This window comes from Nipponia nippon, unplaced genomic scaffold (assembly GCF_047370975.1).
Source record: "Nipponia nippon isolate SJK-2023a ecotype South Korea unplaced genomic scaffold, ASM4737097v1 scaffold_7, whole genome shotgun sequence".
In the NCBI taxonomy this organism is placed as follows: Eukaryota; Metazoa; Chordata; class Aves; order Pelecaniformes; family Threskiornithidae; genus Nipponia; species Nipponia nippon.
In genome coordinates, this window is record NW_028262391.1 from 27410042 (window position 1) to 27428065 (window position 18024).

At 39.0% G+C, this 18024-nt stretch overlaps 2 protein-coding genes across 22 annotated transcripts in view; one reads left to right on the top strand and one right to left on the bottom strand.

Moving 5' to 3' along the window:
- GIGYF2 (GRB10 interacting GYF protein 2) overlaps positions 1-18024 on the bottom strand; it is a 79355-nt gene that overhangs the window by 33939 nt on the left and 27392 nt on the right. For 19 of the 20 annotated variants that reach the window (XR_015700298.1, XM_087738575.1, XM_087738576.1 and 16 more), the window contains 2 exons: positions 15751-15862; positions 15120-15160 (listed from right to left, as the gene is read on the bottom strand). The exons of the other annotated variant lie outside the window; for it this stretch is intronic. Coding sequence is in view for 18 of the 19 variants with exons in the window: in XM_087738575.1 (XP_087594701.1) it covers positions 15120-15160; positions 15751-15862 (153 nt within the window). In the remaining variant the exon portion in view is untranslated. The remainder of the gene's footprint in view (positions 1-15119; positions 15161-15750; positions 15863-18024) is intronic. 20 annotated transcript variants of the gene reach the window in all.
- On the top strand, positions 1090-10364 carry KCNJ13 (potassium inwardly rectifying channel subfamily J member 13). 2 transcript variants are annotated; one of them, XM_009460483.2, is made up of 3 exons: positions 1090-1335; positions 7640-8117; positions 8970-10364. In XM_009460483.2, the coding sequence occupies exons 2-3, from the start codon at positions 7640-7642 to the stop codon at positions 9590-9592; spliced, it is 1101 nt and encodes a 366-aa protein (XP_009458758.1). In that variant the 5' UTR covers positions 1090-1335; the 3' UTR covers positions 9593-10364. The 2 variants fall into 2 exon arrangements, with proteins under 2 accessions (XP_009458758.1, XP_087594719.1); XM_087738593.1 differs by having other exon boundaries at positions 1092-1335; positions 7637-8117.

The window sequence follows — 18024 nt, forward strand, 5'->3', positions numbered from 1 at the left end:
CCCTTGCACTACATTATTTACCCTGGTTCTGAAGGTCACACTATGCCTATCACAATTTTCGGTGCTGTGCCTGAACATGTATTAAAATGTTCCATACTAATGAAGCAAAGAATTAAAGTTTTGCAATTTAGGGTTGGGGGGAAGGTGGGGGGGGGGGGGGGGGTGGGAGAGAGATGAGGGAGGATTTTGTTTCCTAAGCAGGAAAGTCTATATTAATAATTTTCCCAGCAGGCCTTCAGTAGTTTTACTGCAAACAACCACAGCCTTTGTTTCTCAGATCCTCTTACATCTGACGTTCGCTCAAAGCCCTCACATCAGCAGCTCACCAAGGGAAAAGCAGCATGAAATACTACTGCATTACAAAGCTGTCCTCAGAGTTTGGTTTAGTAGTGCAGCACACTGACCACTCTGTGTGGTCAATTCAGCTAAAACATCTTCCCTAAATAACTTCTCATTTGGTAAGTGAGAGACAAAATAGCTTAAGTGGAAGTGGTTTCATTTACTGCATGGAATCAGCAACCCACCTAATATGCATTGTTTCATTCCTGTGATTAATTCCATGTTTTCACAAAGGAGCTGTGTGGAGATGGAAGACAAGTGGCCAGATCTACATCTTCTGACCAGCATTAAGCTACAGTTCAGCAACACCCTCCAGAGACCATAGGCTGTACCATTAGCTGCAGCCCACCTTTCTATTAACACCAACACTCAGGAGCTTGGGACCTAGTGAGGAAGAAATGGCACTAGACAAGCAGCAGTGAGACACAAGAGTTTCTCTTTTCACCTAAACAAATAGTTGACACTGGTTAGGGAGAAAGTATCAGAAAACAGCATGTGTTTTTCAGCAGCAATATGGGAACTTTTTCCATTCAGCTTTTCCAGGGGGAATTTTGGCCTTTTCAACTTTCACATAAAGCTTTAAGATTATACAAACCTAAAAAACGATCTTGATTAAGGAGGTGAGGGGGAAGGCACCCCTTCTCCAAGTAAGTGTTTGAGGATTTCTCCTTGGCTGCTAAGGGTTTGTGTTGGGTAAAGACATGCTCCTAACAAACCAGCATTCTTTTCCACATGATCAGAGCTAACCAGCCCCCCTGCAGGCAAAATGACCAATCAAATCGGCTTCAAACGAAAGCCAACCCCCCCCAGCACTATAAACACAGGAATGAGACATACAAACCCATTTTTAAAGATTTAAAAAAAATAAAAAGATCTCTACCAACCACTTGTGGGAAGTTTCTTGCCAGTGCTGGGACCAATTCACAAGACCAGCCCAGTCCCTCTCCTGGAGCCCAGGTATTCCCCTTCTCTGGCACACAAACTCTTCGAAAACCGGTAAGTACACAAGACAATCTTGATTTTTTTTCTTATTGTACAATTAGAAATTGTTCTGTCATTCTTTACTCAAAGAAATCAAACTTGTTGTCAGGGCACAGAGTTTTATTTCTAAAGCTTGTTAAATTAAGTATCACCTTAAAAAAAAAAAAAAAAAAAGGTTTCTGATTTTCCCCCGCCAAAAAGAAGAAAATGCTCTCTCAAATGACCATAGTCCTAACAGCATACAGAGCAAAACCAAAGTCATCATGCAATGTTTTTTCAGAAAGTTTTCAAGATAAACAGTGCTGGACAGACTCTGCAACGCTCTGCAAACAGGGAGCATTTGCAAGCCTCCAGCTAAGGTAGCCAGATGTTACCTGGCCAAGTGTTACGAAAAAATCATCCTCACCTTTTTGCTGCGTTCATCGTAACTCAGCATTTAACTTCATTTCCATCACAAATTAAAGAAGTGAGCTTCACCTCTTCAAGCCTGCTTTTACCATCTCTAATTCTATCTCATGCCTTCAATCATTTCCAATCAATGCATCCTCTGTGCTTACGGACACGTCGTGAGCTAGCACCGCTGCCCAGGAAACCACACACGGGCATGGAGTATGAACTCCAATGTCCTAGAAAACTCAGTCATTCTAGACAAGCCATTAGGAAGTTTGCATCACATAGGGCAGGACTGCTCTTCAAAAACAGCAAGTTCCACAAAAAATGGATGGCAGCAGACTTTATCAAATAAAATCCTCCCTCAACTATAAATTTACTCCTCCATTAAGAAAAGCATTTAAGTTTCTCTATAAAGATTTAATACATACTAGCATATTTTTAAAGCCTTAAACAACATTTAAGCAAAGTCTTCGTAAAGTTTTTCTGCTTCTCTAAAGGTGGCCAGACTAGTTCGTCCACTGAGATGCTACTTCATAATCAAGAATTAGGGTTCATATGGGTCCTCACAGTATTTTCAGCATGCTGTACTATGTGAAAATACATTATACACAAAATGGAGCATTACAGATATCCCCAAAAATCAAGTATATAAGCAGCCTCGCTTTCTGTACTATAAAAAAGAAGACATACTCTCATTTTGTCAAAAAAAAAAAAAAAAAAGAAGATATACTCTCATACATTTTGGGTGGTTGGGTTTTTTTTGTTTGTTTGTTTGTTTTTTTTAAGTGCACTCTGTAGTAAACTGTCACAGAAGATCAGAAGTATGAGCTCTTGCATCCTATACTTTGTGGCACTTGCTTTGAAAAGTGTGATTTGGGCTGAACAAATTGAAGTTCCCATTTTTACAAGACATGTATGTAACAAGTCCTGAAAACTTATCTTAATTCTGCAGACTGCTTGGAAAAAACAGTTTTGTCACAAACTACTCCCATTCATCAAAATGAGGCATTAGCTACAAAACCTAAAGGACAAACATGTTTGAAATTTCAAACTATCCTACTAACAACTGTAGCATAAGCTTTCAACCGAAGCAGTTATTCTAACCCAATTACTTCCTACATTTCTAAGATTGTCCCCTAATGCAAGTTTTATGATCCAGTCATGTCATCAATACTGAAAAAAACCTTTGTTTCCCAATATTAATGTCAGAACACCTCAAAGATTGCCATTCAATCTAAAAGTAACAATACTGAGATTTTAATAGCATGAAAGTGCCTTTAAAAAAAATGATAAACTTATTTTGTTCTTGTTGCAAAGTGCAGAGGCAGCAACACATCTGAATGATCACAGCTTAGACAGAGATGATGTTTAAATCTGAACTAGTACAAGATTATGTGGACCCAGATCAAGTAAAGAGGGAACGTACACATTCCCAGAGGGGCATGGCCACACCACCTGGGTTCGAATAAATCTCCAAATTACGCTACAGTTGTAAGCAGTTTTTGCAGTTACTTCCAGCAAACAGCAGGTCCTCTTGACTACTTTGCTGTCCTAATGAAGCTGCACACTATAAACTGTCTCAAATCCCTTCCAAGGTCAATTAGAACAGATTTTGTTAAGCATAGAAGTTGGGCGGGTAGGGCAGCACTGCAGAAGCCTCCCCTGAACACAGCTCCACGTAAAGGCATTCAGGCTCCTAAAAAGGTTGCAGGTGCATTAGTGTACTGAGCTGAAAACAGGCTGGAAGTGTCACTTTAAGTGCCTTCAACTGGGAGGGCAAACAAAATGAAAGTGAAGACACTGCTGCAAATGATTCCCCCCTGCAATCCTACCAGAGTCTTAACAGCCAAGCTTCTGCTGTCAAGAGAAAGGCTAAGCAAGAGGAAAGAAGAGGAAAGCAACATGGTGGCACGAAGCAGCAATGTGACAAAGAGCTGTTACAACACAAGGAAGATGATCTCAATCAAAAAGGCAATGTGTGGGAGATCAGTGTGCTGGATCATGAATTTCAGAAATGCAAGCAATATCCTATAGCTGTAAGGCAAGGTTTTATTACACATAAGTTATTAGCAAGCCAGGTCAGTTTAGAACCTGTCTGACTGCTAGGAAAACTGTGATTTTGATTTGAAAAGGTAGTACTCACCCTACCTTGACTTGTCTTAGAATAAAGAAGCCAGAATGAGGGACAATGATAGTAAAGAGATTTAAAAAAAAAAAAAAAAAAAAAAGCTAAGAACTGACATCACACTGGAGTTGGTGATAACCATTTAATTTTCAATAGACTGGAAACAGGAAGGATTAGACACACTGAATGCATGATAAAAGACTGGTCAACATGCCAAAAGAGGTTTAGAAAAGTCATTTCTGACAGTTCCCGTCTTTCCAGTCAAGGGCTATCAGCTGGGAGATGGAGGGAGAAGGAAGAGCCCAAAGCTACAACAGTTTCACAAGTCAGGAACCAGGAAAAGCAAAGCCAGACAAACAGCATAACATAAAGGCTAAGAGATTATGTTAGACAAATCTGGATTAGAAACACAGTATGTATTTAGCAGTGGAGATGAGTATGCTCCAACAAACAATGCAGAATTTTTCTTTTCCAGTCAAAGTTGAATGTCTTTCCTAAAACGTACACTGTTTGAAACTGGGGTTAATGTGGGGACATCAAGGACCATGCTGGGCAGGGGATCGGATGAGATGATCCAAATTGTAATCTACAACTTCATTAATCACTAACAAGGAAAGAAGGTATTCATATTTTTTACTACAGTGGGCAAGGAAAGGAGTAGACAAAAGACAGTAATTCTTTTTAAATTCAAAGTCACACCTACTCTTAAATTGACTCTGCTTTTGAGAATACAGAGGACTGATCCTCCAGCCCGAGTAAACTATTTCTCACAGCGCAGTTGTTCTTTCACCTCTTATTCTAAACCAACTGCATTGCTCTCAGAGCCTATTTGCAGTTTCTTACCCATTTTTCCCACCCCAAGAAGTTGAGACTTGTGGCTCTTAAAGCCATCAACAGCTTTTGCAAAAAAAACCAGTTTTGGAATGCAAACTTATACACTTCCAGTGATATCACTGCCATCGAATTACATACCTAATATTTTCAACAGTCCTAGACAAGAAAAAAAATCAGAGGCCTATATCAAATAATAGCAGAGCAGTAACCTGGTTAACCTCAGCAGGCAAATTCACCTGCTGGGAGTCTCAATGAGCAGAGACACAGGACTGCTGCGAAATGTGCTGCTGGGGGCTAATGGAGGTTCTCCTTCTCAAGTACCTTTGAGATTTGTCAGTAATGGATCCTCCCTCATAGAAAAAGAAATCCCAAACAACCTGATGGTGAACACTGACTGAATTTTTTTCAGAGCTTTAAGTCAACATTAGGTGATTAATCACCACCCTAGAAAGCTCCTTAACCAACAAAATTGAGACCCTGCAATCCTGATAGCATTTTGCTCCGAGTAAAGTCTATGGTGCTCAAGCACACTACCTTAGCATTGATGTGTGGAAGATCTGAAGTGTAGCCAAGAAAAATGCACCACATTAAAAGAAAAAGGAAAAACATACTTAATGTAACACTGTAGAAGAGGCTTCTGTCACCAATTAGCCAGTATCAGACTCATTCTCAAAGCATATGTTTGTTTTGCAAACTTGGAAGCTATGAAGCAGATGCTGCCCTCAAAGTACCATGAGAATTTATACAAATACACTAGTTTTGGTTTTTGGTTTTGTGTTTTGTTTTTTTTTTTGTTTGTTTGTTTTGTTTTTTTTCAAGAATGCATGATGTTTACACCCAGAGGCATTTTATTCGTAAGTCTTCTCCATTGAAACAAGGGAGTGCTTCTTGTGAGTACTGCTTATTCTAAGATGATAAAACCAAGATGCTGTCCACAGCTCATTTTGAGCATGGTCCCTGTCATCCTTCCCGTTCAGAGATGCCCGTTTTCCAGCTCCTTCAAGGCATCCAGAAGGGGTCTTCTAAATCTTAGCACAAGGACTCTGCTCTACAGACAAGTCACTAATCACCTGGTTCCTGAAGCATTTAAAATTGTATTCAGGTTACTGTAAATTCCATAACAGTGCAGCAAGACTGAAAACTGTCATTTAGAGACCTATATAGTAGACCAAAGATCAAACTCAGATGAAGGTGGGGGGGTCACGCTATAAACTGAATGGACTATGATCAGAATTCCCCAAGAAAAGTAGCCTGACACTACTGACCAGGAGAATCTCAGTAAGCCCACTGTATTCTTTGGCACAAGGAGTGGTTTCAAAAATATTCCTTCTAGGAGACGTGAACTGGAAAATAAAAGTGAGAGGAAAACCACCAAATTCCACTCAGGCCATCATCTAATCTACCTCCTTTGACTACAGCATGGATAGAAGAAATAGCTGGATGGTTTTGAGAACCTACAGAAGGAAAGAAAAATGAAAATTTAGCTAAATATTCACTGTGATGTCAATTCTCATACTTTAGTATGCATTAAGCACAAGTAAAAGCAAAAGAGAATGTTCTGTAATTACTAAAATTTGGTATCAAGATCAAGTAAACAGTCATGAAAACTGCTGGTTTGCAGGATCAAAGATCACAAGGAAGATTTTTACCTTTCATAAATTCATTCTGAAGTTCAGGATCCTTAGATCTAATCCATTTCAAGATAAAACTAAGACAGCACTCTTGGAGGGAAAAATATCCAATTCCTCTAGCCTGTTTGTACACTTGTATTATACACTGAAACAGTCATAATTCAGAGAAAAGTCAAAATTGATAGGAAACCAACAAAATTGACTAAATACACCACGTATAATTGCAATTTGCAGAATTTACATATATTTTTTAAATCCTCTGTTGTTCTATAAACAAGCTTCCTCACAACCTTCTTTAAGTAGGTTGTACACATTATGAAATCTCTGTTTTACATGAACCCATATTTAAACTGCCCCAGGCGAACTTTAAACATTTAGTATTTATAAAATTTATGGGTTTGAGTGGCCAGTGTCTTTTCAAAGACACTCAGCACCTCTGACAAGTTTGGCAAGTTTTGAGATTTAAAAGTAAACAAAGGACCCTAACATGTCAAATACCTACAAGTATCCATTTTGCTTCCCACATTTACAATTCTACCTTCATCCCCTAATTCCCATACACTTGCTGTCTTATTTTCTTATTTGGTCACCAATAAAAAGACACTGCTTAGGCAGACTAGACTTCAAATAATGTCACAGTATATTTTCAGTATTGGTCTCCTGCCCTCTTTTTATCCGATCCTTACATAAACAGCCTCAGACTCCCAGAAGGAGCGCTACCCTGAATACTGTAATTCTGCTTAACTGGACGTGGTAGGTGCAGACAGCAGTCATTTCCTGAGCTAGGAAGTCTGAAAGGGCTAGTAGGTAAACTACAGCATTCCCCTAAAACACATAAACATGTTAGAGAAATAATATAAGAAATATTATTTCCATAGTACTATCGTTAATGGTATTCATAATAGCATCGGTGAACTATTATACTCTGCTAAACAGAGGTTACCAAAACTGATATAATCAGACAAAATTCAGTTTCTCTTCAGATACAGTATGCCTAATCTCAGACCACTCACCCCTAAAGCATTAAAGCATGCAACTCAAACACAAGTTTAGGAAGCTGAAGTATGAAAGTTATATTTAAACAACTAAGCAGGGAAAATTTGAGAAGTCGTCAGATTTTTAAACTTAATCTTTTTTAGCGAAGTATTACCACAAACAGTGGTAAATTCCTCTCCAGGCTCCTGACTTAATCTTCTCTGGATTGCAACGTATAAGCCCTCCTTTGTTGGCTGCAGTATTTCAACCCCTGCTGATGTGTCAAAAACTGTGAACATTAGGCAAAATACAACTATGCTGCATTGTATCACATTTATTCCCTTTTTCTCTTTTCTAGAAGATGACAACAGATATGATAGAGAGCAATAACACCAAATCCAGCGCTCCCCTCCTGACCCAAAGATACCTGAGGATGGTGACCAAGGATGGACACAGCACATTCCAGATGGATGGTGCCCAAGGAAAAGGTCTGGCATACCTCCGAGATGCATGGGGAATATTAATGGACATGCGCTGGAGATGGATGATGCTTGTCTTTTCTGCTTCTTTTGTCATTCACTGGCTAGTCTTTGCAGTGCTTTGGTATTTGCTGGCTGAGATGAATGGGGACCTGGAGCTGGACCATGATGCTCCACCTGACAACCACACTATATGTGTCAAGTACATCACCAGTTTTACAGCTGCTTTCTCCTTCTCACTGGAGACACAACTCACAATTGGTTACGGCACTATGTTCCCAAGCGGGGACTGTCCCAGTGCTATTGCACTGCTTGCAATACAGATGGTCCTGGGGCTCATGCTGGAAGCCTTCATCACAGGTAATCTTTCATATTTAATCTTTAAACGAATTAGATTTAAGAAATGGAGCTAGAAATAAATAGTGATCATATTGGTATTTGAAAGAACAATGAAGTCAGGCACTACAAGGATGATGAGATTTCAGCTGTATAGTAGTAAAAGTTAAACACCTTTCATTAACAAAAGACAAATTAGGTGATATCAAGATTTGGACTTGAGAGTTCCACTATACATTGGACGATATTTGTGGCAGATTCCCACTTAGCACTCTCAATCACTTATTTCTTATACCATTACCTCTCCAAGTGTTTTCCATGGAATTACAATATTTAAAGTCAATTTCTTTTGATTTTAAGGTTTACTTTAGCTGAAGTATTTTTGTTGATCTTTAAGTATTCCTCAGTACCCGATGTAATGAAAATTTTTACATCACAGCTATTTTAAGGTATTTAAAAATAATTTTCAGGTTTAAAGTATTTCAAAAGACTTTAAAAATACAGAGGTTAGTTTACTGTGCATTAAGAAAGAGCTTCTCCAGCGGCAGCACACCAAGATCAGGTACTATTACCAATTACCGTAAATCGGGGCAAGCTAACGGCTCTCCTTCCTACAGCTACAGTTCACTCTCCAAATATTAGTAAGGGAACATAGTTTAGAAAAAGCAGCATTTTAGGAAAGCTATACTTTTTAAACAAAAATGGGTTAGTGTGATGCCACCCTAGCAGTTTTCAAACATGCAGGCTGAGGCTAGAAAGACCATGTCCACCCAAGCCTACTTCTGTTCCTTTGGACTGTTTCACAGAGCTCGGAGGCTGCAGGGAACCAACCCAGGCACAGTGCTCGTGTTCAGTTTGTTCTTTTCCGTGATGCAGGTGCTTTTGTGGCAAAGATTGCCCGACCAAAGAATCGGGCATTCTCCATCCGCTTCACCCGCTCTGCTGTAGTGACACACACCGAGGGGAAGCCATACCTTATGTTCCAGGTGGCCAACACACGCTCCAGCCCACTGACTAGCGTCCAGATTTCTGCTATACTTTACCAAGAACAAGAGAATGGGCAGCTGCACCAAACTAGCGTGGACTTCCACCTAGACAGCGTTACTTCAGATGAGTGTCCTTTTTTCATCTTTCCACTGACCTACTACCATTCAATCACTCCATCCAGCCCTCTGGCTGCTCTCCTCCAAAGAGAAGCTGCTCACCATTTTGAGCTGGTCGTCTTTCTGTCAGCTGTGCAGGAGGGCACAGGAGAAACATGTCAAAGGAGAACATCCTACCTCCCCTCAGAGATCATGCTGTACCATCGCTTCGCCTCCGTGCTAGCCCGCAATGCCAAAGGTGAACATCAGATCAAGATGGAGAATTTTGACAAGACTATTCCTGAGCTCCCAGCTGCGGCTGACTCAAAGAGTCCAAAAAGGACTGACAAGGAGATCCGCATCAATGGACAGCACGCCGACAGCTTCCAGCTCTCCGAGACTGGCCTCACAGAATAGAGAGAACAGACTTTGAACTTTGTGCTTTTTTAATTATTATTACAATAAAGTTTCAGGTTCCATTTACAACCTTCCTTCCTTGCCTGCCCTGACATCTTCTAGTGATCTTTCTCTTGTACTCCCATCCTTTTGATTACAACATGATATGCAGAGTAAAGAGAACTGGTGTGACCATGTAAGCTGAGGAGAGGCTGGATTAACCACCCAGGACAAAGTCAGGTACAAGAATCACAGTACTAATTCTTGGAAATTAAAAGAGCTACCTGCTGAATTCACCAGACTATGATTAAAGCTGCACTGACCCTGAAAAGGAGAGACCTTCAAAACTCCTAAAGCTGACCAAAATCATAATTAACCAGCTTGTGACAAAATGGACAACAATACAAAAGAAAAATCTCAGTCAAAACCAATATGGGGTCATTTAGTAAATACATTACTTCTGAAATAAGCAACTCCGTTCATCCAAGATCCTAATTTTTCTATTCTCTTAACTCTTTGGGAACACAGAGTTATATCAGTTTTCAGATGGCTGAATTCACTCTTAGAGTACTGCCAATCTCTCATGGCAGTGAAAAGCACTCCTACTGTGCTTATTAAGCAGAATTGTAAATACTAACTGTAGTTCTTCATTCTGCCAAATAAGAAAACATCTCATTTCAAGACAGGTCTATGAAGACACTATCAAAAAAATCTTGATGTATATGACGAATGCTGCAGTGGAAATTTTTTCATATTTGGAAACACTGAATAAATTATTTAGCAGTGGAAAACAGACTATTCTAAATGAATTAATGTACTTTTTTTTTTTTAAAAGACCATACATTCCACATGTTCTCACCTTTGCGCTGCCTGTCTCAAGTAGATCTGACCCAGAAGGATGCACTATATACACAAGTAGAACTGCATCCATTTATATTTTATGCTTTTTAACATCGATATTTGCCTGTACACACAGCACAAAAATATTTAGAGACACGTGAATCAATTTTAAAATAAAAAATTAAAACAAACTATACATGAGACTTCTGTATTTAAGTGCCTCATAAACCTACTGCAATTATGACACTGTTCTGAAGCTCCTAAATAATTTAAGAAGCGAAAAAATAAACAGAACAATGGATAATTATTTCCAAGCTCTCACCAAAGCAGTGCCTATTACGTGTTCATACTTGAACAGTCAAGTATCAAAATAAAGTAAAAGTTATTTTTCAAAGGTAAAAGACTCTTCCCAGGAACCAAGGTGGCATGAATAGCAGCTTTCACTGACAACAGCATAATACACTACCAAACGTACTTCCTTTTAACTTCAGTGAAGTGGTCAGCAGCAGGAAAAATGGTCTCAAACTATCTGATGAGATACTGTTTAACTGAATTCTTCTCGAGCCCCAAAATTCTGTTAACTGAAGTGTGTTCATAACCCGAAAGAAGGTAGCAAAAAGCTACTTTCTTTTAGGATCTGGGGAAATGGGAAGCAGCCCCGTAGAAGCATTTCACACAGGGAAGGAGTACAAGGCAGAAAGCCCACGTTTTCATTGCAATTCAGCTCTTGTTCCAAAACGGTTCAAGTATGGCCTCCCCACATTCCAGACCTCAGACAGATTTGGTTTTATCACAGATACTCTCTAAATCTCTTTTTTAAAATTTAATTTTACGTAAAACCATTCATAAATATTGTGGAGCTTGGAGAGCAACACACTATCAAGTTACATTGCCTTCATCCCTACTTTTCTTAACTGTTGACCCATATGCAGTCTAAAGATCCCTTTTCCACCCTCATATCAGTACCAATAATTTTTAAGTATTTCTTGCAAGTGTTATTTCCACGTTCACTACCAATATAAGACATTGAGTCCTACAAATTAAGAACCAGTGCAAGAGCAGTAGAACAGATTCCTGTGTCAAGTCTGAAATAACCATTCAGGAAAACAAGCAGTATTCTGTGTGAGGTATTTTTTTTCCCATATATCACATACTCCACTCTCAGACAAACCAACCATTCTAAAATTCAGATGCATAATCCCTACAGGATGGTACTGTAATCTCACCATTTAGAGCCAAAGCTATAAAAAGCTATTTCTAATTTCAATTAATGTCTAATCAAAGTGTGGGTTGCTTCATTTGGCTTCTAAATTACTTGATACTTTAAAGTTGTCCTGTTTTTTTTTTAAATAATTTTCTATTTATAGATTTGGTTTAAAAGGGGGTACAACAGCAAGTATAAAGAAAAAAATATGTTTAGTATACACTAAATGCAATCTTCAAATATTACATTTTGGAATGTAAAGCTGAAGAATACTACAGAAGCAAATCAGACAAACACAACTGTGTAGTTACTTCAGAACAGCTGCAGAACAAGGGGTAGACAAAACACCCCCATTGCTTTTACAGTTCCAGAGAACTGGTGAACCATGGATGTCTGATAAAGTATTGGAAATATGCCATGGCCCAAATTGGAATACAAGCCTAGAAAAATTGCTGATGGGCTCTGATGCAGCAAAATTGCATTCTACACTTTGACTAACATTGCAAAAGCAAGCTGGTGATGAACCTTCTTTGGATGTACTTCTTGCTAGTGAGGTAGGGAAGAAAAACAAGCCACGCAGAGCAAGGGCAAGTGCGATTCAGGGAAGTTCAACATCCTTTTTATAGCCACTTCAACACCCTTTTTATATTCAAGTCTTCTTAACCTAACCAAAAAATACACGTTAAACAGAACTCAATCAGGTTCCACAACTGACTTACTAAATGTCTTGTTTAATCTACATTACAATTATTTACTACCAGCATGTAATTGCTGGCAACTCATCAACTCCCCTCAGCCACTAAGCTGGTATTAGTCAAGAGGCTGCACAGAAAATTAAGCAGCTTTTGTGCAGTTCTAAAAGACAGCCGTGATCAAGAAAACAACTTGCTCATTTTCTTTGCTAATGGCCTCAACCTTCCAGAAGCAATTTGGGTTCTCAATGAAGTCTGTCAGAACTGTGACAATCTTCAACAGAAACTCACAAATACTTTGTGCGCCTTCAATTTGCATACTGAAACTAGGAACAGATATTGTTTATGTTGAGAATCAGTCAAATGTGAACTTGGAAACTATTGTGAGCACTGAAAAAGCAATCATTAATTTTTAAGAACAGCATATTGATCATATTTGAGAAGTAATTCTTTGTTAAACATCTATTAGTTTTTTAATCTCATGATTTTTAATTGAAGGGTTCTTGCATTGTCACCCATTATGAATGCCCAGAAGAGTTTAATATTTGATCTCTTATTAATTCTGTAGTGTGATCACTCAGAACAAAGAATATCAAAAAGATGGCAACTCAGTAAATTATGTAATTTGAGGCTAATCCAAGGTCCTATGAAAGAGCAATGAAAAACTGAAGCACAATAAAGTTAGAGAATAAAATCCTAGACTAAGAAGTTTAACCAGGGTAATAGACACGAATATAGACACCTGCTAAAGCATGTTAGCCCAAATCATAAACTGCATGTCAATTCACTCCTTGATCTTTCTGCTTCCACTGCTTTGTGTGGTATACTAGTGCCTGGTATTAAGGTGGGACTTCTTTTGGCACATCCATATCCCTATCTCACACTCAAAATATTTTGTCATTGGAAAGCCTTTACATAACAGTAACTATTTGTTCATTAATCAAGGCTTGAGTCAAAACAGACCAACATCTTCTGTTAACATTTTTGTGCTCTCCACCTTATTTCTCTTTGAAGGTAAAGGGGAGAGAAGCGATCCTCCCCCTTATTGGGACATTAATCTCTAACATAGCGATATGCAAACACAAATTACTATTGTTAAAACAATTTTTTAATATTAAAACTTCAGAAAGATTGCAGGTCTCTTGCCTCTATCATACTGGGCTACAGAGCTTTTAGCCAAGTAAGATCAAACTAGAAGAGAAATAGAACCAGAAACTTAAGAGGAGCAATCAGGTACTACAGAAAGCTTCATTATTTGAGAATAAGCACACCACCCCTCCTCACAACGAACCAGGACTTCCAACAAAGCACACAGCGACACCATCTTCTCTGGAAAATGGTTCACAGAAGATGCATTTCAAAGTCCTGATCACTAGCAGCTGCTACAAACAAGACATGCTATACTAGCTGAAGCATTAACCCCCAATATTCAGGCAGAAGTCAGCTTCAGTAAGCACATCTTGCATCCTGTAAATTCCTCTCAATTTCAACTGAGATACACATCTCATCCCAAACTAACATGCAATATTTTTATCACAGTCTTAATGAGAAATGTGGTACATTCTATAGTCTGGATCTGGAAGTGTTGTAATTTTATCAGAAGAACAGGAAGAGGCTAAATAAATAAAATGGAATTAACTGTGGGTGATATTACTTTTACATCCGTTTGTCTTTTGTAAAAAATGCAGGGATTAAAATACACTCCTGTCAACTTTTAATTGCAACTGAATCTCTTTGGGTTTGTTTGTCTTGGAACTCAACCTGCAATTGTCTTTCCTGATCTATGCTTTATCAGTATGTTCACTAAGGAGGATATTTAGCCAAGACTCCTTCAGCAAAGACCGAAAGATGCTCTGGGTCCTAAAAAGACAAGACTCATTGTCAGCAAGCTTTTACTAGTACAAAACCACTCACTAAGCACAGATGTGGCACATGCATGTGGAAACATGCCAGGCAGAAAGAGCAAGGTCATACAAGAGAATGATCAATGCATGATCACACGAAGCAGAAAGTCACTGCAGTTACCATATAACCAATTGATAGAGGAGAACTTCCTTGAATGTTCTTACCACCCTCAGAACACAGATTTTACCTAAATGGGTATGTTCCATCTCCAAGATGACAACACACTCCAATTCAAGTTCAGCTGAAAGTTCAACCAGACATACTGTGACTAAGGATCCAGTATTCCGCCTGAACGTGGCCAGTGTGAAGCATTTACTAAAGAGAATAGGAGAGGAATGGCAGAGAGGGGGACCAGATAATAACCTGAATGAACAGAAGATTTGTATGATGACTTAAACTAATTTGACAGACAGTAAATCCATCAGCATGGGAACCTCAGAACATTGCTGCTGGGATCTACCTCACACTAGCAAGCATTCAAAAAAATTAACAGTTCACATGGTCCAGAAGTCCTAGGTACTAAAACAGCACATGCCAGGAATATTTAAAAGCTACACTAAAAAGGCATATTGCCACAGCACACCTGTTAATCAGTACACACTCCTTTCACAGAGGTACAGGAATTTAGTTCCAGCTGTAGACATCACATCTTAATTGAATAAACAGAACCTACTTACTGCAGATTTTTCTTATCTAAAGCATTTAAATGTCTAATAGTGAAAACAACACAAAATAAGAAAAACAACACTTTGAGAACACATTTAGGTAACCTGGCACAGTATCATGAATCTTGTATCAACAATATACTTGGAGCAATAAGAAAGGTTTATGTACGTATAGGTCCCTTCCCCAAAACACACCCTGCTCCTCCCTCCCATTTTCTGCCCATACAGTAACAAAACCATACCTGGATCTTTTCGCCCTGGTTTTTCAAAGCGTCTGTCTCCCCTAGAAAGGCAGAATAGAAGTTTCAAATAAGGTTTTAGAACTACTCCACTCATTTTAGGTATGGGTTTGGTTGCTTGTTTGGTTTTGGGTTTTTTTGTTTGTTTTTTTTGTTTTTTACTTGGTAGGGGGCTTTTTTAAAATCAGAGCTTGATGGACAGTATCTTTAAAGGTCCAAGTGACAACTGAAATTTTCAGGAACACTGATATGCTCACAGCCTTTGGCATCAAGGTGTGTTTTGAAATGTGACCCTAAGTACTATCAACAATGTAGAGGGCTAAAATTGAAGTGAATCCTTTAGCAATCCATATTTTCACCCATCATTTCCACTGGAACTGTCATAATTTATCTCCTCGTAAAGTAGTTCCTTCTTCCCAGGAACTGAGAAGAAAAATTCTTTGCAAAAATGCTCTTTTTACTTGCTCGTGAGTTTCTAGAAACATTACTGTGTTGACTCCATCTTAGAAATTCAGACACTCCGCTCACAGATACACCTAATTGCCTTTCCTAAAGTATTTTTACGAAGTCAAGAGGCACAAATGGAAGCTGAGCAGATGTATGTGAAAAACTTTAAGGGCTAGAGTTCTGTTACCTTTCCTCCCAACTCTGTGATCTGTGCATTTCCCTGCCCCCTCCTCGCCCAAATCCACCCTCCACTTCATCAAAACTTCTTTGGTAGAAACCGCTTTCTCCTCGGCCTCTGCCTGAAAAGACAAAAAACACAAGTGTTTGTACAAATAATAATAGAAGTTGAAAGAATCAGGTAGGTTTCCTTTTCCTGGTGTCCCTGTGAACTAATCTTGCAGTCTTAAGCCCCAGTGAAATTATCTGGGGCAAAGGGAAAAAGAAACAAAGACTGAAGAAAGAGTCTTATGTAAAAATTCTTATCAAGAAGCACAAGATCAGACAGAACAGGCAAACGATTCTGAAATAAATACTACGCAGAAAAACACAGGAGACAGATACTTACCCAACAGAAACTACCAAACAAGGATGCATTGTTCACACAACATCCACACAGTACATGTGTACTTTACACTCATGAAAATCAGATTGCTTTTAACAGTGGAATCCAGTATAATAGTACTGCACTGCAGATGTACTCATAATTACTGCTGTCAAGATTAATAAAGGAGAAGGAAGCTTCACCACTACTAAGTTCTAGTGATTCCCAGCAGAAATCTCTCCTAGGAGGAGTGGGAAGAAAAGAAGGATCACAGGATGGATATAGGCAGGACAGCACGAAGAACCCCAATAGCTACAGAATAAAAATTATCCTTCTCACTTTTTCAAGAAATTATTCTCTGTAGGTGGCTACCAAGTATCAAGCCTCAAGCCAAAAAATTACAGATGCATCCTCAAGTCAAGCATCTTGAAGCACATCTTCAAGTGTCTGAGTAGGCACGGGGTGTTTGGTTTAAAAAAGAAAAAAAAAAGAAAAAACACAACAGAAAAACAACACCCACACACATCCCCAGATCTTCAAGATAGCTTCCAGCACTAGTTAGGTTAATGGCTGGGGTGAAGTTTCCAGATCTACAAAAGATAACACTGCTTCACAAAGTGCTACAGTAGAAGAAATGGCAGGTTTTTTTATCAGCTAACTTACCATTTCAAGGATCTCATGGAAAGAGGACAAACAAGTGAAACACATCAATCAGATGGCTGGCAGGATAATGCCTTTCCTACATACACATGCAGCCTCCATAGTCAAGTCCAAGAACCTAAAAAGCACCTCATAAAGGGAATTCTTGGCTGTGAAACTATCACAAACCTCAATCCTTTCGTATTTCTCTCTTCCTGGCTCCAAGAAAACAAGCACCTCGAAGGATGAGGTGCAAACATGGCCAGGGATTCAGAGGAATAAGTCAGAATGACCAAATGAAATGGGAAATAAACCCCTTGAGAACAGACTCCAGCCTCTGTAGTCTTCTGAAGAAAGTAATGATACCAAGCTTCTATGTCTAAAATCTAAAGACCCCTGGATGCATCAAGGAATTGTACCATATTTCAGTGTCTTATGAAAAGAGACTCTAAAAAAAAATGGAAATAATTAAGGCAGTTGCAACAGTTTTTCTACTGTTCTATACCAAATCTCTCGCAAAAAAAAAAAGTTGCTTTCCAGGCAGAGAAAAAGAAAAGTGATCCCCAGATAATCCAGCCAGGCTCCTCGAAGACACACTGATTTCGTATCAGGCAGTACAGGTTGCAGGGCGTATAAGGAAGCCACAAAGTTAATGTCTGTACAATTTCTCTTTCTGCTTCAGAAACAGGATTTAAACATTCCTCTTTGGACAAAACTATCCTGTTCCTAGCACCAGCAAAGCAGTTTGGTGGCAGACCTCCTTGTCACAGAGATGCAGGCTTCCCTACCACAGAGTTTTAGGGATGCTTAAGTTCAGATGGAGACTGGATAAGCTCTTATAAAAGATAAACAACACTGAGATTTAGTAAACACAAGAGACCACATCTGGTTCAGGAAATACACTGAGCTGCATATCTCTGGAAGCTGAGCATATATGTGATGCTTCTTCACGTTATTCTCTTGACAACGTCTTCTTTTGCCTGTTGCTAGAGACAGACTATTGAGTTAAACGAGCCCTTGCCTGATTCAGCATAGCTGTTCTTACACAAACTCAGATGTTGACTGAGCACTCAAGGCAAAAGAGGAGAGATTAGTATCAGACCTATGACTGTACTAGAAACATGAATGCCTTCACTATGGCAAGTCTGATACTACAAGGTTGACCATAGTCACTAGCGCAAAATAAACTGCAAAGGCAAGAAAGAGTAAAGATGTGATACAATATCAAAAGTAGCACAATGTTTATCCAGTTAAGACATTATGGGTCCCCTAAGATCCTGG

Excerpts from the sequence above, each read along its gene's own strand:
- KCNJ13 (XM_009460483.2), top strand. The coding sequence starts at position 7,640 with ATGACAACAGATATGATAGAGAGCAATAACACCAAATCCAGCGCTCCC. Across the intron at positions 8,118-8,969 it reads GCTGGAAGCCTTCATCACAG|GTGCTTTTGTGGCAAAGATT; the intron begins GTAATCTTTCAT and ends TCCGTGATGCAG.